At 37.0% G+C, this 20841-nt stretch overlaps 1 protein-coding gene and 1 long non-coding RNA gene across 2 annotated transcripts in view; one reads left to right on the forward strand and one right to left on the reverse strand.

The window, feature by feature from the left end:
- LOC106829700 (uncharacterized) overlaps positions 1–4081 on the reverse strand; it is a 44179-nt gene extending 40098 nt beyond the window's left edge. The window contains exon 1 of the long non-coding RNA XR_011497807.1: positions 3906–4081. This is a non-coding gene — a long non-coding RNA (uncharacterized lncRNA). The remainder of the gene's footprint in view (positions 1–3905) is intronic.
- SEC61G (SEC61 translocon subunit gamma) lies at positions 3941–12123 on the forward strand. The gene is made up of 4 exons (XM_014838962.3): positions 3941–4269; positions 6222–6320; positions 8019–8121; positions 11953–12123. The coding sequence occupies exons 2-4, from the start codon at positions 6227–6229 to the stop codon at positions 11960–11962; spliced, it is 207 nt and encodes a 68-aa protein (XP_014694448.1). The 5' UTR covers positions 3941–4269; positions 6222–6226; the 3' UTR covers positions 11963–12123.
- Positions 12124–20841: the final 8718 nt, after the last annotated feature.

Genomic DNA, 20841 nt, shown 5'->3' on the forward strand with positions numbered 1-20841 from the left:
CACATTATTGACTAAATTACGTAATTTACATTAGGGTTCACTCTTTGTATAGTTCTACACGTTTTGACAAATGTATATTGTCATATATCCACCATCGCAATATTATACAGAATAGTTTCATTGCACTAAAAATCCTCTGTGCTCTACCTATTCGTCCCTCCCTCCCTCCCATGAGGTCCCTGGGAACCACTAATCATTTTAGAGTCTCTAGTTTCGTCTTTTGCAAAATGTCATATAGTTGGAATCATACAGCATGTAGCCTTTTCACATTGGCTTCTTTCACTTAGCAATACGCATTTAAGCTCCTTCCATGTCTTTTCATGGTTTGATAGCTCATTTCTTTTTATCATTAAATAATATTCCACTGTATGGATATATCAGTTTGTTTATCTATTCATCTATTAAAAGACATCTTAGATGCCTCTACATCTTGGCAATTATAAATATAGCTGCTATAAACATCTCTGTGCGAGTTTTTCTGTGAACACAAATTTTCAACTCATTTGGGTAAATACCAAGGAACATGACTGCTGGCTATTATAGTGAGATTATGTTTAGCTTTGTAAGAAATTGCCAAACTGTTCTCCAAAGTGATTGTACCATTTTACATTCCTACTAGCAATGGATGAAAGTTCCTGTTGCTCAACATCATCTTCAGCACCTGGTATTGTCAGTGCTTTGGATTTTAGCCATTCTAATCAGTATCCAGCAGTATCGCATTGTTTTAACTTGCAATTTCCTGATGATATGTAATATTGAGCACCCTCTCATACACTTATTTGTATATCTTCTTTGGTGAGGTATCTGTTCAGTTTTTTTGCCTATTTTTTAATCATTTTTTGAGTTTTAAGAGTTCCTGGTATATTTTGGATACAAGCCCTTTATCAGAGATGTGTTCTGCAAATATTCTCTCCCAGTCTGTGGCTTGTCTTTTCACTCTCTTAACAACGTTTTTTGTAGAACAGAAATTTTTGATCTTAATGAAGTCATACTTATTTTTTCTTTCACGAGTCATGCTATTGGTTTTCTATCTAAAAACCCCTCACCTAATCCAAGGTCACCTTGGTTTTCTCTTGTTATTTCCTAGAAGTTTTATAGTTTTACATTTTACATTTAGGTCTATGATCCATTGTGAGTTAATTTTTGTAAAAGGTGTAAAGTCTGTGTCCAGATTCATTTTTTACATGCAGATGTCCAGTTGTTCCAGTACTGTTTGTTGAAAAGGCTATCTGTGCTCCATTGAATTGCCACTGCTCCTTTGTCAAAGAGCAGTTGACTGTATTTGTGCGAGTCTACTTCTGGGTTCTCTAGTCTGCTCAATTGATCTATTTGTCTATTCTTTCACCCTATCACCTTGTCTTACTGCAGATTTGCAGTAAGTGTTGAAGCCCAGTATTGCCAGTTCTCTAGCTTTATTTTTCTTCAATATTGTGTTGGCTAGTCTTTTGTTTTCCCATCAACTTTATAACCAGTTTGTTGATATCCAAAATAATTTGCTTGGATTTTAATAGGAATTGTGTTGAATATCAAGGTGGGAATAACGCATATCTTGACAATATTGAGTCTTCCTATCTACAAACATGAAATATCTCTCCATTTATTTAGATCTTCTTTGGGTTCTTTCATCAACTTGTAGTTTTCCTAATACAGATCTTGTACATATTTTGTTAAATTTATACCTGTCAGCCTGATTCCCTCTTTTCCTCCCTCTCTCTTTTTTGGATCCTAATAAAGATGGTACTGTATTTTTTATTTTTTATTTTTATTTATTTATTATTCCAATTTTTCATTGCTTGTATCTAGGAAAAAAATTGACTTTTACATGTTAATTTTGTATCTTGCAATCTTGCTATAATTGGTTATTAGTTCCAGGAGACTTTTTTGTTGATTCTTTGGGATTTTCTACATAGACAATCATGTCATCTCTGAAGAACGACAATGTTTTTATTTTTGTCTCAATTTATATGCCTTCCCCTCAACCCTTTTCTTATTTTATGACATTAGCTAAGACTTCTAGTATCATGGTGAATAACAGTGGGGTGGGGGGCTCTTAGAATTTTTACTTTATTGTTTTAAAACAGTTAAAGTGGGCTTCATCAAGAGAAACATCCCTCATTTAGGAAATATTCCAAAACACTAACAGAAATTGGTAGGGAGAGGAGTAAGGAGGGAGGAAGCATGTTAATTGTCTCATCATAGTAGGGTGCCAATTTTACTGTCTAAAATGAAAATTTTTAGAACGTATATTTTACAATAACTCCAACCTCAATGTTTTTCACAATTTCTTTAACCTAAGATTATAATTAACAAGCAATATTGCATTGGTAGATCTACAGTTTTGATGAGAGACTAGGTTCCATCATCATTTGTTCTTGTCAAGGCCACTTCACAGGCAGTGTTGTGTTGTTCTTATATGAGAAGTACATGTCTGATCTCTCTTTTGTGATGTCATCAGGCATTAATAAGCATTGTCTAGACCATGGCTTGGCAAACTATGGCCTGTGGGCCAAATCTGATCCTCTGTTATTGTAAATAATGTCTTACTGGAACACAGTCACATCCACTGATTTACATATTTCCTATGGCTGCTTTTGCACGACAACAGCAGAGCTACAACAGCAGACACTTTAAGAACTCCAACCCTAAAATATTTACTTTCTGGCCCTTTACCGAAAATGTTTGTTCACTTGACTTGTAGCCTAACCCATTAATTTATTACAAAATTGTAATATTCTAACAAAATAGTCATACTTTTTGTAATATTCTATTGCAAAATGGTAATATCATTTTATTGCTGTTATTAACTGGAATAATTTTATAAAAAGAAGTTTCCCCTCATCAATGACTTTGGTCAGATAGGATAGGAAAAATCAGGATAAATGCTTCTTACCCTTTTTATTTGCCAGTTTTCAAAATAATTACATGCTTCCTTTATATTTTCCAAAGGTGACTGAAAAGTTTTTAGGTATAAATTTCAATACCTAAAACTTCCTCCTAAGTTTTTTAAAAATGCAGACTTCTAATTCCTAAACCTCCAGATATTCTGATTCAGTGGGTTAGAAAGCAGGAACCTGCGTTTTTAACACATACTCCATATACTGTACTTCAGGTCGTCCACATATACAGCAGTGTTCATAATAGATACCTTGCCTTAGTTTTAAGAGTCACTTTTAAATTCTAACTAGACTGGGGTGTGTTTGAACAATTCTTCATCTCTAGGATTTCAGCCCATGTGTCACCTGCTTAGAGTCCTATAGTGACCATCTAAGAGAATTCTGTCTTTATCCCACCATCTTTTTTTCCTTCTCTCTTCAAAACACCCTATTTGCCATATAGCATTTTTATTAACTTGTACTTTCTTTTCTTGTTTGTCCCCCGCCCTACACTGTAAATTCCCTTACTAGACCATAATAAGCTCCAAGAGGGTCTGACACGTCTGACCTAGTCACAGCACCTAGTAAAGTGTTACACGCAGTAGGCATTCCATAAATGATTTTTGAAAGAATGGTTCATTCTAAAAGCATAACATCACACGTTGACAAGCTCGCCAGTTATCATCAAACGTCTGGGTTCACAATACTCTCAGCAAAATACATAGATAACACATACGTTATACCCACTTTCCCAAACCAAACCTATAATACACAAAATGACGGCCTTAATTCCACGATATCCTCAAGAGTGACGCCGGAGGAAGACCAGGTCTGGGGGTGGGGATATTATTTCGCGTTAGATCGGTCAAAATACCATTATACCGTCTATAAGCTCCATTTTGACCAATAAAATTAAAGACATACAGAAAATGTGGACAGGCAGGAGGCACACGACCCAAGGCGAACCGCAGGAAACAGAAACTTTACAAGACAGAACATCCCACCAATGGAATCTCCGTAGCGGAGATTTACTTAGGTTTAAGAGGGCAGGTCCCGCAAGGCCCCAGGGCCTCTCACTGTGGACGTAAACAAGGCGAGGCGGGCTGGGAGTCACTGGACACTCTGCCGAGGGACCACAGCACAAGCAACCCTCAAGCTGTAGAAGGCTAAGCGCACAACAGGTCGCGCCTCCCCTCCCATCTCAGCTCACCTCTTCCGGGAAGCGCGCCCTAGACGCACGTCGAGCTGCGCCTGCGCACTGAGATCTCCGCGTAAGGACCAATGAATGGAGGAGTGGGCGGGTGGTAGGCCCGAGATTCGGTTTCCGGTTCCGGGGGACCTCTGCCTGTCTGCGCCTGTGCTACGTGTCTCTGGAGTCCGCGGAGTTGGCGAGCCGGTGAGGTGCTGGGTCGGGTGCACATGGGGCGAAACTTTTGTGACTTAAGGAGGTGACGGGAGTGGCGAGCCAGTCTTCCCGGTCAGCTCCCGCGGGGCCAGTGAGCGAGACCCTCGTTCGGGTCTGAGACCAGGTCTGGCCGTCCCGGCCGGCTGCCCACTTTCCCGCACAGCCTGGTGTGGAAGCAGAGACCCGGGACAGCTGCCTCGAGGTCCCGGGGAAGAGGACTTCTACGGCCTGTGATCCTTCTGGGCCCAGATCTCTGGCCTAAGGATCGGCCACCTCTCTGTGAACCCTTACTTTCTCGGGGGCTTCCGGGTTCTTCTGTCCGGTAATCAGAGCTGGGGCCTGCCGCCCAGGGTCACCTCGGGTTCGCTCTGGGGTGGTATGTAGTCCTGTCTTGGAAGAGCTGTATTCAGCCCTGGCCCTGCTACCACTCCTGTGACGTGAAGTGGGATGATTGGTCTAGAATCTAGATAAGAGATCATAGTGGGTTATCAGATCCCCTCCCCTGACACTGAGGGCGGTGTTTTGTATATTGTGCATTTTTTTCTGGAGACAAGGTCCTTAGCTTTAATCATGACCTCTATAAATTTAAGCCCACTGGATTTGAAGAACAAAGTTAAGTGAAATATTGAGAAGACAGGCATTAGTATGTTTTTCGAGGAACCCAGTATACTTGGCCCAGAATGTTTATAGAATTTCTAGTATACTTTAAGTATTTCATATAGATTATTCCAACTGCCATGTAAGTAAGGAAACTGGGGCTTAGAGAGGTTACAGTTCATAGACAGATTTGGACTACCACAATGGCATTCATTCGTTGATTCAACAAAAGTTTATTGTATCTATGTGCCTGGCCACCGGTCGAAACACTACAGATACAGCAAAATACAAGTAATAAACTGGCGTCATTAACTCTCATACCAATGGCCCTCAAAGCTAAGATTGGATGACATTTCTTTTGGGTAATAGATTCCTCAAAAGAGCTTATATGATAAAATATATAGTTCTGTTTCCTTAAAAGGTGTGTCCAAATCTAACAGTTTGGAGTTTAGCTAATAGCTTCTCAGACTCTGGATCTTGGTTTAGTCAATCTTTGTGGTTTTGAAAATTTCATAGTTACATCTATCCCACATAAATACACTCTTTTTATAAAAATGTTGTGTACCCATGGTTTAGAACAATCAAATTGAAATCCATATTTACCTCTACTCTAGACTCTTTTTTTGGTTAGGAAGATTGGCCCTGAGCTAACATGTGTTGCCAATCTTCCTCTTTTTGCTTGACGAGGATTGTCCCTGAGCTAACATCCATGCCGGTCTTCCTCTATTTTGTATATATGGTGCCACCACAGCGTGGCTTGACAAGCGGTGTATAGGTCTCTGCCTGGGATTTGAACCGGCAAACCCCAGGCCGCCAAAGCAGAGCATGTGAACTTAACCACTATGCCTCGGGGCTGGCCCTTTTACTCTAGACTCTTGCAGCACCATAGTTGGCTCTCACTGCACTAGACACTCGTTTCTGGGAAGTTGAAAATAAAATATAGAAAATATTTGTTGGATCCCAACATTGTTGGTTCTTTAACAAGAACGATGAGAGGACTGTAGAGTGGGTAAGGAATGGAGGTGTTGTTAATTGCTTAGCTTTTTAATAGCAATAGCTCTTTTATATTTAAGAGCATATGTCCTTTGTCATTGGTGACAACATGGCTAAGACCTGTGTTTTTCTTACTGCCTTTGATCTGATGCTTTGCAGGAGTTCACAAAAATAATATCAATTTAGGCTTAGAGCTTGTATTTGTTTTGTTTTGTTTTTATGATGTGGAATTACCTGTATCGGGCATGAATTCGTGACTGGTCTCAATACATTTTGATGTAACTGAGCAAGTTCTTACTATATGATAAGTAATACTAAGGAGTATCTTTTTCCATTTCTGTTTTTTTGAACAGGTGTCATGGATCAGGTAATGCAGTTTGTTGAGCCAAGTCGGCAGTTTGTGAAGGACTCGATTCGGCTGGTTAAAAGATGCACCAAACCTGATAGAAAAGGTAATACCTTTAAAATGAGAGAAAAAATTAAATCTGCATTTTCTAAGCCTTTTATTTGATTAATATTTTCCTGCTTAGTAACCATTGCATTACTTTCATCAATATTTTTATTGGTTTATTTTGCTTTATTGCTTTTAAACAGTCACTTCTTTCTAAATTTTGTACACTTTATAAATGTTTTTGTTTATGTATTTTAAGTGGTATAAGATTACTTATTACAGCCTTCTTTTCCATGTTACATTGGCTTTAGTCATATTTAATGACTTTAGAGTTTTTACTATCTAGTCTTTTGGAGTCCTTCCTCCTCTGCTACTACTCCCCTTCTCCTTCCCCAAACAAAACCTTAATGTGAAATCATAGTTGTTGCCAACCTAGGAATTTTAACTTCTTTGTTTTGGAAGATTTGCCCTGAGTTAATATCTGTTGCCAGTCTTCCTCTTTTTTTTTTGTATGTGAGCTGCCACCACAGCATGGCTACTGACAGACAAGTGGCGTGGGTCCGCACCCAGGAGCCAAACCCTGGCCACTGAAACAAAGTGTGGTGAACTTGGCCACTGAGGCCGGACCAAATTTAATTTCTTATTTATCATGATTTGTGTGTTAAAAGGTGCACCAGAACTTGCCTACTTTTATTCATTGACTGCTGCCTGAGTTAGGAGCTGGAAATAGAGAATAGAGAATATAATATGATATATTGTTTTGTATATAGCGTAATATATAAAAATATATAATGGGGGCTGGCACCATGACTGAGTAGTTGGGTTCATGTGCTCTGCTGCAGCGGACCAGGGTTTTGCCGATTCTGGTCCTGGGTGCAGACATGGCACCACTTGTCAGGCCACATTGAGGCGGCGTCCTGCATGCCACAACTAGAGGGACCTGCAACTAAGGTATACAATGGGGGAATTTGGGGAGATAAAGCAGGAAAAAAAAAGATTGACAACAGTTGTTAACTCAGGTACCAATCTTTAAAAAAAAAAATGTATATATATATATATGTGTGTGTGTGTGTGTATATATATATATATATAAAACAGAGAATAGTCCTTGCTCATATGGAGCTTAAAATCTTTCAGGGAAGACTGTCATAAGCAGTAGCAGTTATCAGTTTTACTTACTGCTGTAGTAAGTATTATGAAAGAGACAGAAGGAGGTTTGACAGCACATAATAGGACTAACCAAGTCAGGAGGGCAGGGAGAGCTTCCCTGAGGAAACAGAAACATTACCAGAGACTGAAACATTTACATAAAATTCTGCTCAACTCAATTTGATTTTTCACGCCTTAGTTTTGGCTTCATTATAATACCAAAGACAGTAGACCTATAGTTTATAAGAAACTTATGTTTTGTGCTTTTATGATCAATATTTTTAGCAAAATTTTTAAGACAAATACTGTATATTTCTTCTATCTATATTTTCGTTTCTTTTTGGTATTCTGGTCATTTTCTAAGAAGATAAAATATTTTGCTGCTTGTTGATGGATTCACTAGCATGAGCATGCACTTTATTTCTGTGTCTCCTTAAATATCAGTAAAATAGGAAAATTTAAAAATCTGTCAATTTACTTACTATCTATAGTGTCATATTTTGTTTTTGAAATGTAAACCAGTAAGTTTATTTATGTCACTGCTAGTTTTTCCCCTATAATTGCAATGACAGTGCCAAAAATAATGTAAATTTTGTGTTTTTAAATTCAGAATTCCAGAAGATTGCCATGGCAACAGCAATAGGATTTGCTATAATGGGATTCATTGGATTTTTTGTGAAATTGATCCATATTCCTATTAATAACATCATTGTGTAAGTAAACCTTTTGAAATAGTATCTAGGATGGAATGAAAATTGAAACCATTTTAGTTGATAGTTTGCTATCTGGTTAATATGCAGATATGTCTCTTGACTCTAATGCTGCTAAAGTCTACTCATAATTTCTGATAACTGATAATTCAAAGTGATTTTATATTTTACACAATCTTTGTAGCAACTCTGTGAGATAGGCACTATTTTCTTTAATAAATAAAATTTTAAAGGGTCAAGGAAGTGAGTTAAAGGTATTCAGTATGTGACAAAGCAAGTATCAGTGACAGAACCAATATTCAAATCCAAGTTATCTTTATACGGTATATTAATATGTTCATTTTTAAAGTGCAGAGGAAATGCTCCCCATCTGAAAACCACTATAGTGATAGAGTTCAAACTCTGGATCAGATCGCTTAGGTTCAAATCTTTTTTCTTGCTACTTAATAGCTGTCTTAGCTTTGGGCAATTTGCTTAGCTTCTCTGTGCCCAGTTTATTCAGTAAGAATAATAGTTCTTACTTGGGGTATAGTAAAGATTAATAACTTAAGCATGAAAAACTAAAAAAATAATTTGCGTAAGAACTTAAATTGAAGTTGTTGTTCCTGTAATGAGCTATTGTACTAAAGGGAGGATATCTTAACCTTTAGGCATATTAGAGAGGAGGAGAAAAGACTGAGAAACTCTAGGATTACTTTATGCTTTCCTAAATGCTTTTGCTTTTTGATTGATTATGTTATTGGGACACCTTATGGCAATGAGCAAGTAGAGTAGTCTTAAGCAGTTTGGTTTGATATAAAGACTTAGTATGAGTTGCAGTACTCATTTGCTCTGTGATTTTGTGTTCATTTAATCTCTGAGCCTTACCTGTCATTTGGAGGCAGTAATATCTATTAGGTTCAATTTATGAGATGAGGCGGTTTGAAGCAGTTATTTAGAAATGCTTTGTAAACTATAAATCTCTTAAACACCAGGTTTTTTACTATGCATGCTGGTGGAAGTTGTCTTTTAAATGACAAATGACTGAATGAGTACTGTCTGATGGATTTCTTAAGTTGGTTATCATAGTTGTTAAGCAGAAGTGCCACAAAGGGATATCTTAGGATCATAAAAAAGGATCAAGTCTCTTAAATCTCTGTCAGGTCAGAAATTTCTATTATATTATCAGTGAGAAATAGCAACTCTGGAACCGTGGAATTATAGAGAGAATCCTGAAGTAGAATTAGGAAACCTGAGACTCTCTGTCTCTGGGCTATAGTTGCCTAATCAGTAAACAGGAGAGATGGGATGGAGTTTCTGTGAAGTCCCTTCTTTTCCGTACAGCTCAGTGCATCTGCTCTTCTTGCTTCCCATTCTATTGTCAGACAGGTTTAACTGATATGAAACTTGTTTCCTGTAACACCCTTCATTGTTCTTGGTTTTACTCTTGGGAACAACATATAAGTCTCTTTCTTTCATTATTTTGGTGTATGACCGCTTTTCACATTTTTCCTCAGCCTTCACTTAGCACTATATTTTTAACTCTCTCTCACCGGATGTTACTGTCTGCCTTGGCTCATTGATGTGATCTGTCTTTCACATTAAATTATGAGTTCTGAGGCAAATCTGTTTTTATATATATATTCTCTGTGTGTGTGTATATGTATATATTCTATACATGCACAGACTACACACACACTACAAAATCTAGTCCAATGTACCCCTTAAAATCACTGAATAAGTATTTGTTGACTTAAGTGAATGACTTCAAGTTCTGTACCTTTTTCTGCTGGTCTTGATACTAATAATAATCTCACTAACATTTGTTGAGCACTTAATGTGTGCCCTGGACTGTTCCTGCTTTATGTGAGTCGACTCATTTAATCCTCATGACCATTCTGTGAAGTTAGCACTGTTATTGTAGTCATGTGTCGCTTAATGATGGGGATACATTCTGAGAAATGCATCGTTAGGCGATTTCATCGTTATGTGAGTATCATAGAGTGTACTTACATAGACCTAGATGGTATAGCCTACTCCACACCTAGGCTATGTGTACTAACCTTATGGGACCACTGTTGTATGTACAGTCCATCATTGACTGAAACGTCCTTATGCAGTGCATGACTATTTCCATTTTATAGATGAAGAAATTGAGACATGGAGAGTAAGTAATTACTCAAGTTTCTTGGCCGGTAAGTGGTAGAACAGCATATAAAACCCAGGCTGACTGGCATAGGAGCCTATATTCTTAACTGTTGTATACCCATCTCTCATTCTGGCTCAGTTTGAGAACACTCCCCATTCAGAGTCACATTCTTCACTTCACAGTCCAGTTTGCATTTCATTAGCCCTCCTAAAACCCAGTATTTAGAATCAAATGCCTACTCCAGGTGTTTTATTGCTATCGGCTAAAATCCTCAGTTTCTCACAAATAACTGCTACAATAAATGTCCTTTAGCCTTTGTTTAAACAGTTGGGATGGTTTGTTTTTAGCCTAAGAATGGAACATTATTCTTGTTAAATTACTTTTTGCTAGATTCCCTTATGGAAGGCTTTTGAGTTTTTAATCTATCCAACATTATTATTTATCCTAATTTTTTATTAGAATATTTTTTATTTCATTATGTAAGTTGTGGCCTAAAGTACTGTTTAGGACAAGGCACTCTTAGCACATCCTTTTTGGATTGAGATCCAGTAGTCCAGTTGTTCCCAGCAGGTTTTTGAAACAAATATTAAGAATTCACTTTCTGTTAATTCTGCTTTCCATAGCAAACACCCAACCTTACCGGCAGAGATTGTTCAACTGTGCCTTTTAGAAGCTAGTTGCTTAGAAAACTTTTCTTCCAGTAACAAAATTGTTTCAATGTTTAAGGATTTAAAAATCTATCTTTAGATAGTTTTTACATTAAAATGAAGGCCAAATAAAACATTTTGTGAGAAAAACTATCAGAAAACTTACTCTTTTCATGACATGTCATGATAGCTGTAAAACTGAAAGAAATGTTTTTTTCCTGCTTCAAAGAGGATAAATCACTATTTAAATCAGTTTGAGATGATAGCAAATGAAATAAAACCAGAAGCTTCTCCATCATTAGGCTGAATTATCACTTTTTTTCCTTGTGATAAAAGTTTTTCCTCTTCTATACAATTATGGTAGTCAAAATTAATATCCATAGCATTTAAATTAAAGGAGTTTTATTGTTGTGGATATTTTAGTTACAGCAATACAATTTAATAACATAAGCTCTTAAAATACTTAGCATTAAAGTATATGTTCAGGAGTTTTACTTTCTTCTAGTAATGGAATTATTCTTTAACATCACAGTTCTAAATGTATATTTCAGTATACGATTTTAATGTTTATGCTTTAGAAACTTAGAAACTTCTGTAGAAAAGGTGATTTTTGTTTTCATTATGATTAAGCCAGGTTTTTGAGTGATTCCAGTAAGATATAGTGGTTAAGAACTATTATGCTAGTTAGCATTCTTTATTTTCAACTGGTGATTGTACATCAAATTGAAAAACTTCTCAACTAACCATTCCATTATGTAATTCATATTTTTCATCTTATTCAGAAAGACATGATGTTAGACTGTTAAAAACGTTTCCCAACTGGGGATTCTGAGTTTTTAAGATAAGTCTGTTCTAGCAGCCAGATCATCTCTAAGGATGTTTTCAGTTCCAAGATTTTAAAGTTCAGTTTCTTCTCTTTTATGCTGTCTCGGGGTAGTGTAGGTGTGGTTCTCTAATAACTGGTTTTGGTTCCATAAAATTACAGCATATTTCATTTCAAATTATTATTATTAAAATCTTATATACACTTAAAATTGACCATTTTTCTTTCTTTTACAGTGGTGGCTGAATACCTTTTTAGAAGAGCATTTTTCATCTTGGGGATTGGTGAATAAGTGAGGATTTGCAAAGCTCATGGAGTGAAAATTTGCCTATATATTTTGTGGTTTTCTTTAATTTTTTTCTTCCAAGATGTTTTCTGTTTCTAAATTAAAATAATTTCAGAATAAACGAACTTCTCTTTTTTCTATCACAGATATTTATCAAAGTTTAATGATAGGAAATAGAGTTCTTTTCCCTCCTTTATTTTCTTCCTTCCTTCCATCCTTCATATTTTGGTTTATAGGAGAAGTTAAAGAGCATGGTGAGATACTGTACTTTCTGAGTACCTTTATCAGTTAAACATTTTCCTGTCATGGAAGAAGAAGCAGAGCAAGTAAAGGATGGTAAAGGCAGTGAAAGATCGAGTTTGAGGGGAGGATAGGAGTTTTGTCCTAAAGCTCTCAAACTGTAAACAGGTAGTCAGAGCTCCTAGAGAAGTTTAGGCGCTACTGGAAATAGCTTCCTGAGAGCCACGGTTAAAACTTCAAGGTGAGAGGTCTTCTTCAGATGAACTGATTAGTCCCACTGTCATGAACAGTGGAGTTCTGAATTTTGTAAAGAATTAACTGGTAATTTAATGTGAGATAAAAAGGGGCCTTATCATCTTACCCCTTTTAAAAAAGTAGTAATAGCCAAGTGAGTCAATTTATTCTCCTTAATAAAACTATTTTATTAATCTGTTCATTGAGAGTTTAGTTATTGAACTTTATTTCCCAAGTTCTAGTATATTTCTGAAAATTACTTAGCATACATTTGGTAAATGCCCTCTGATTCTTAGTGAGTAAGGTAGGCAGGTGTCTAAACGGTATGGTTGGCAATATTCCTTGGTTTTGGGATCCATGGTGCAGAGAGCAAAGTCTATTTTCATAGTGATGGTAACATTTTCTGCCTATTTTTGAAATGCTGATAGCTTTCCAGTCTTGCATGACTTAGTGTCTTCGAGGAAATAGAAATATGGTTTTGGCCATCTCGAATCTTAAGCAGACCATATAGCCAAATTTTACAGATATTTAGCTCCTTATAGGCTGAAATTTGTGCATATGTGTATGTGTATATGTATATACAAACATGTACGTATACACACTTGTACACACGTGCATATATATGCATGTATAAAGTACTTGTAGAAATTATTCTAAAATGTAGACTTGGCTTTGCTTCTGGCAAAGTGTATATTTTCTTGTAAGGATAAAATGATTCTGAGCATTAATATTTTCTTGGTGGAAGATAATTATGAATCCCTCTTTATAGCGCACATTTGGGCTGCTCATTTTTTATTTTACTGAATTACTGATACTTGACACACAGGTAGGTAAGGTATTCTTCAAATATTTTGCATTTATACATGTAAAATGATGGCTGACCAACAACTGTGGTGATAGCAGAATAACCTTCACACTCAACAACTGAGTTCTTAAATGGGAAAAAATAGATTTTTCTTATTAACCATACTCCCTATCTAAGAGCTAATGTATTTGTGTCGTAAAACAGTGCTTGTTAAACTTCAGCAAGTATAAGAATCATCTGCGGGAGTTCCTTAAAACGTGGGTCCTTGAGTCCTACCCCCAGAGATTCTGATTCAGGAGGTCTGGGTGGGCCTGAGAATTTGCATGTCTGTCTCCCTGCCGATGGCCGCTGATATATGGACCACACTTGAAGCAGCAAGGTTTTAAAGTTATTATTACTTTTCTGTTGTCTAAATGCCTATAACAAAAAATACTAATGCCCTTTTTATAGCAGTTCTGCAATTTCCATGAACCCCTATACTTTCTTTTAAGCAAGGGCTTGGCCACCTGGTCCACTAGACTAAAATCTACTCTAATAACAAAAAAAATCAACAGAACGACACTTCAGGGAGGGAGATAGTAATGATACAGACAGGATGACAGAGTCTTGATGGGAAAGGGTAGGAAACAAAGCCTGGTTCCTATTCCACTTGCTTTGTTACTGCTGGAAAGCAATGCTTTACTCCAAAATCTGCTCCTCTTGGGACATTTGTCTCCCATTTGTTAGGAAAGTTCTGCCTGGAGGGAGAGGTATTTAATCTGAGTGCAGGAGGCACCATGGTGTTTTGTGTTTTAAGTGAGCACTTTATGTCAGAAGGCTCCTGCTTAAAATGAGCTGAGTTCTACCTCTTAAGTACACACTGGTCATAATTTTGTGCTCTAGAAGAAGTCTCTTCTGGGTTTGTTTCCAGATTCCTTGGATTCAGTTGTCTCATTTGCCAAGGCTTATTCTACTTCTAACCTTGCTCACTGCATAACCACTCTTATAGTCGTGTATGTGCAGATCTCCCGCACAATTTTTGAGCTCCCACTAGACCTTGTTTTTTTTAATCAACCTTGCTTGTAGCACTATTTTGTAGGTTTTTAATAAGACACCTAGAAAAGACTCCTGCAGTCTTTCTTCCGTGACTTAGTAAAGCCCATGAAAATAGAACATCAGACAATTCACTAATTACGATTTAATAAAAATATATTTGCATTCTCCTCCACCAAACACTTGTTGAATTTCTAAATGAATAGTATCACAAATGTTGACTGACTAGTAGAGATTGGAGCATGTGCTTTATAGGATTAATGATACTTATATATAAGGTTTTATAGTTTTAAAATTATTCCCTCTCTGTTGATCCTCAGAATAACTCTGAAATAAATAATGTAGATATTGTAGTCTTCAAAATATACCCTCAATTCTTATCCCTCCACTGTCATCACACCATCCCACTTGGGTGTTCCGTTTAGGTTGTACACTATATATATGAGTGCATAAACAATATATTATTTTGCTTGTTTTTGAGCTTCATATAAATGGAAGCATGCTGTTTGTATTTTTCTGTGACTTGCCTATTTCACTGAAAATGGAATTTTTGAGATTTGTAAATCTTGACACATAGCTGTAGTCCATTCATTTTCACTGCTGTGTAATATTCCATTGTAAAATTATTCCACAGCTTGCTTGCTCCTTTTACTATTGATGGATATTTGGGTTGTTTCTAGGTTTTTTTTGCTGTTATGAATAACACTGCTAAGAACGTGGTTGTACAAGTCCTCCAGTGTACCTGTACAAGTGTTTCTGTTGGTCTCATACTTAAGTATGAGTAAAATTAGAGACTTAAAGTGTGTCCGTGCTTAACTTTAGTAATGCCTGTCATTTTCTGAAGACATTGTGCCGACTCCTACCCCCACCAGATGGACAAGAGACTTTCCTGCTCCATATCCTCCGGTATTGTGTCGTGCATATCTTCTGTCTGTGGCAGACATTTTCATTTTTTTATGGTATCTTTGGGTATTCTTAATGATAGGACATAATTCTTAATGGTAATATCTCTGAATATATTGACAATTTCGCTTAACATTTGTACCTTTTGTGTCTGTTTATTGTTATTATTAATATTGTTGGAGTCATAGAGGGTTCTCCAGTCTCATCTTCACATATCACTTCTTTCCAAATTTTCCCAGACTCACCCTAGTATTTGTCAGAAATATGAATTCTGGGGCCCCAGCTTTCATCTACTAAATCAGAATCTGTAGGTATTGGGCCTGGGATTCTGTTCTTTTTGACAATGCTCTTATATGGTATTAACATTGGTCAAGATTGAGAAACACTGCCCAGCCCACACAGCTCATCCTTCCAGCTGAAACCCAGAGCTGGAGGTTGTATTGCAATACAGTACAAGTTGTACTATGACTTCTGTAGTAGATAAAATGTGTGACTGGGTAGGTATGACTCTCACGTAACTACTCAATAACATGGACGGCCACATCTAAATAGGGGCACCTCTAAAGTACTTATGACTGTACAATTATCACACTGAGTTTATTAAATGCTCAGCTCAGGTAAACATGTAGAGGGTGGTGGAGGTCAGTAAAATAAAAATCTTTGAAATTCAGGTTCATTTTTAAGGCAGCCACCAATGCATTATCTATTTTTCCTGTCTATGAGGAATTAATTCTAACTGAAAGTCATGCCCTGCCGACTTAAAAAAACAAATCTATTTTACTTTGTATTTCAATCCTAAAGGACCTGAAGATCAAATAGACGTCAAAATATATCTCCTTTGTGACGATTACAAATCCTGGAGAATCGCTCACAGATGAATGTAGGCCTCTGAGGTTGTAGTTAATAAAATGAGGATGATTAGGATAGGAGTAGATTTTGTAGGATAATCAGGAGTTTGGTTTTGGGCATGTTAGTTTGAGATGCTTATTAGAGAGTCAAGTATAGATACAGAGTAGGCAGTTGGATATACTAGTCTGATGTTTCCAGGAGATGCTCAGGCTAGACATATGTAAATTTGGAAATCATCAGGGTAAAGATGTTTTTGAAGCCTTGGGAGGGATTAGATCATCAAAGTAGTGAGTGCGACAAGAGAAGAAAAGTCCACCAATAGAGTCCAGGGGAACTGCAATGTTCCAAGAAATCAGAAAAGGAAAATCCAGTGAGATAGGAAGAAAACTTGGGCATTGTGGAGTTGTGGGACCAAGTGAAGAAAAGTGCTCAAGGGGTAAGTGATCAACTGAGTCAAATTCTGATGGGAGGTTAAATAAGATAAAGACCAAGATTGGACAAATTTAGCAATGTGGGGAGTATTTGTGACCTTGATAAGAGTAGTTTTAGTGTAATGTTGGGATAAAAGCCTGAATAGAGTGGGTTCAAAAACACTGAGGGGCTAGGAATATAAGAAAACTGCAGACAACTACTCTTTTGAGACTTCGGTGAAGGGTGGTGGTTGTAATGGTGGTAGGGTCAAGAGAGGGTTTGTTTAAGATGAGAGAAACAAGAATGTTTTTATGGTGATAGGAATGGTCCAGGAGAGAAGGGAAAAAAATTATAATACAGGAGTGAGAAGAGATGGTATCTACTGCCCAAGCAGTGCCAGTGGCTCATCCTTTCTAATAAAAGGAAAGAGTGAGTATAAAATTCAAGTTTTTCCAAGTGCAGAGATGAAGGAAAAAATAGATGAGTCGAAGGTGCATGTCAGAGAGTGACGTAGTAATGTACCGTGGAAATTTAAGCTGGGTAAGAAATAGAAGAGCTAGGTGAGGGGCAAAGGATTGTGTGTCCCAGTGGTTGAAAGTTTGTTGAAATTGAGGTGCTAAAGGGAATGAACTAGAAAGATAGGAGTTTGTGATTGAATAGTAATTTGCTTGAATTCAAATTCTCAGAGTTGTAGTTATTCATAATGGCCAGTTATAACATTGGAAAGACCATGGGAATCAGTAAGAAAGGTAGAGTGAAGACTCAGATCCTTGGAGATGAGAAAGTCAAGCAACTGGGCAGTAAATATGTTGGAAAGATTACCTTTGTGAGTATTAAGATCACTAAGAATTACAGCAGAAATTGGAGTGGAGAGAGTGACAGCAAGCCTGGAACTAAAATCTTCCAGGAATGAGGTGGGAGGGAAGAATGGCTCAAGAGTTTGTAGATGATACTGTTAAGAAGGGCAGTGAGTGGGACTGATTGATGGTATGAGTTTGAAAGCTGAAGAGTGGAATTTTGAGATGATTGATCTCAAAGCTGCATGGAGGAACAGGAGTATACCTACCCCATCTCCAGTCCCAGTGTTAAGAGTGGGATGGGAGAAGGAAAGAAATCGGCCATGGACAGGGCTGCAGGCTAAATAGTGTTGGAACAGCGTAAGGTTGAAGGAAATATTGTGAGATAAGAAAATGTTGGGGATTTGCTGATAACTGACCATGGATTCCAGATGTCAGAATGTAAGCGTTTCAGAGTTAAGGAAGGGTGAGAGATGGAATCAGAAAAAGAGAAATACAGACAGAACCTCATGGTGATTAGAGAGCAGTTTTTAAGGGATGGTCAGAGAGTTTTGGTCTTTGGAAGTAAGTAGGGATAAAGAGCTTGATGAGTTTTGCCCTTATTTTCTAGAGAGAGGTGGCAAGGCAATAGGAATTGGATAGGGAAGGAGGAGGGGTTTTGCAAAGAGCAGGCAGAGTTCTGAGACTTCTCTTCACTCTTCTGGGTGGGGGGCGGGGGGGGCGCTACAGAGCAGAGCTTTTCAAACTTTCGTATAAGATGAATCACCTGAGGATCTTGCTAAAATGCAGATTCTGATTCAGGAAGTGTGGGATGAGGAGATTTTGCATTTCTAACAGATTGCAGAAGACATTAATGCTACTTTGAGGAGCAAGGATAGAGGATGGAGAAGGAGTAATCTTATCAAGAGCCCATTGACTCTTGCAGTTAGAGGCATTTATTAGAGTATTAATAATAAAATTTTTGTGGTTATTTGTGTATATGTGGTGGGAATGAGAGAGATTCCATTGAGAACATTGTATTGGGGATGAACCTTTTAAGGTGCATTAAATTTTGGAAAGCAGAGACTAGAGGTACGGTAGGTGTCTTAAAGGATTTATAAGTGTTTTGATGTTCAAAGTTTCCTGGATTTAGCACTTTGCTTCGAGGGAAGTATTATAACAAGAAAATATCTAGAAATATTCATCACTATGCTTTCTATACCTGATCACTTGAAAGTTACTTTTGTCCTAGTCAGAGACAGCACATTCTCTGTAGGAGAAGGAATTAATATGAAGAGACTAAAAAGAGCTATACAAAGTCAAAGTTCAAGTTTGTTGGGTTTTTTTTAACTTATAAAATAGGCTTTTTGAGAATCAAAGGTAAATCTTGAGGAAAGGCAGGCACAGAGTATATGACATTACAATCAAACCAGAGGGAGAGTAGGAACATAGAGGAAGATCACTATACATCTTCACCTGGCCTCGGATTTGGGAAGCAGCAGGTAAATCCTAGAGGAGTTGGATGGGGGCCATGGAGGGAGGAGATCTGACCTGGTGGGAGGAAGGGGGTGGAATGAGGCTCCCTACCAGACAGAGGCCAGCACTTCTTGACCCACACCAGGGAACCACCTAGGGAGAGCTCAACCAATATCTGCAGACCATTTCATTGCCTTTGGAGGAAACAGCACAAACTGCTCTAGAAGAAAAGTTGCATAGTTCTTTGCCTACTCTTGTGGGTTGCATGCTTCTATTTACTGAATATAGTTTTGTTTTAAAGGAAAATACATTGCTTCTTTTCATGATTTGGTAGTGTAACTTTAATTGAGTTTGAGCTTCAGAATTGCTGTGTGTGTATGTGCACGTGTGCACACGCATGCATACACACGCACATACAGTGTATAGCTGCCAGGTTCTCGGTTAATAATTAAGTCAAGAAAAAAAGTTTTTTGGGTGTAGCAAGAGAAGAAAAGTCCAATGATAGAGTAGTGGGGAATTGGAATGTTTTTAAGTCAGAGAGAAAAGGAGCATCCAGTACCGTGACACTATCTGGATAAAGGAAAGAACATTTGTACTATCCTTCATTGTTCTTCCAGTTATTTAGTGTTACATAGATATAGCTTCCATGTCTACTATTCAAACCAGTAGAAAAGTGTCAGCGTACTATTGGACTAATAGTAAAAGTTTTCAGTAGTAATGAAAAATTGTCCACACTTTGAAACCCATCGCTTAAGAGCCATCTGAATTTAATTTATGTCATGTTTTCTCAAGATGCTACAATATTTTTACATTTATCTTAAACTCATTTTAAATCTATATTTAGAGTTTTATTTCTCCCCTCTGTAGTATGTGCAGATGAAGACGTTTATTACAGCATTTATTTGCTATTTACTTAATAACCAGGTTCACTTATTGTGACCTTTACTAGATAAAAAGGAAGTAGAGTATCAATAGATTTCTTTCATCAATAGGCTATAATTACCTAGGTGATGATTTATAAAAGAATAATGTCAGAAGAACTGTTGGAAGAGCTATTTTAATACTAAAAGTTTTATGCAAACAAGTTCACACAGAATGTAGGGACATCATTAACATGTGCTTAACAGTGAGTAGAAGCCCTATTTCCTCCTCTTTTCTCTTATTTCATGCTTAAGCAATCACCAACATAAATGATACAGATGATAAATGTAGTCTATTTCCACAAGATCAAATAAAGAATGTTAAGGTTAGAGAAAAAGTTCCTTGTTTTTTACAACCTTTGCAGAAATACAGCAGTCACCAAGAGCAGAGCTGAGACATGCTGTATGTTCAGGCCGAGCCTCTGTCTAAGTTGCTCTCTTCCACACCTGGCACATCTTTTGGACAGTTCTTTTGCAATGCATGGAAATGGCTTTATTGCCCTTATCTGGACCTTCATAAAATAAAAATTACTGTGCTATAATACAAAATGTATTATTTCATGTTTGTAATAAGTTAACAATTTTGAATTTCCATTTTCTCTAACACTTACAGTCAGAAGTTATGAAATGCCAAAAGCATGAAAAGTTAGAATCTTCACGGTGATTATTGCTGATGCCTTTGTTTGACATCAGTTCTGGAATGGTATCATTTATTTTAAAATGCTAGATTTCACTAAAGAGCTGAACTCATTTGAATGTGGAAAGAAAGCCTTTGATAAGTTTCCTCAGCCAGAAATCTATAGGTTATATTCTTCTACTTCCACTGTATAGAACTGAGAGGTGGTGTACATGTAATAAAACTAACCTCAAATTCAGCAAATCTTTTCTGAAACCAGTTGGCAAAGTCAAAATAATTAAGTGCTCACCTTTCAAACCAAGAGACCAGTCTCCAAATACCAATATATCTGAGTTTTAGAAGCAATTTTTAAAACTGTCAAAATTTCTTAATTCAATTAAAATTTTTTCTTTTAGTCATGTCATCTTAAAGACAGTAATTTGCTTTCTGGAATTTTTCCTTAAAAATTATAATTTTTAGATGAGTCCAGTTCTCCATTGTCTCTTTCAATGGCATATTCAGTTACTGATTTTTAGCTGTGTCTCAATTATTTATTGTTATGTAATAAGCCATCCCC

The sequence above is a fragment of the Equus asinus genome, chromosome 1, assembly GCF_041296235.1.
Source record: "Equus asinus isolate D_3611 breed Donkey chromosome 1, EquAss-T2T_v2, whole genome shotgun sequence".
Classification (NCBI taxonomy): Eukaryota; Metazoa; Chordata; class Mammalia; order Perissodactyla; family Equidae; genus Equus; species Equus asinus.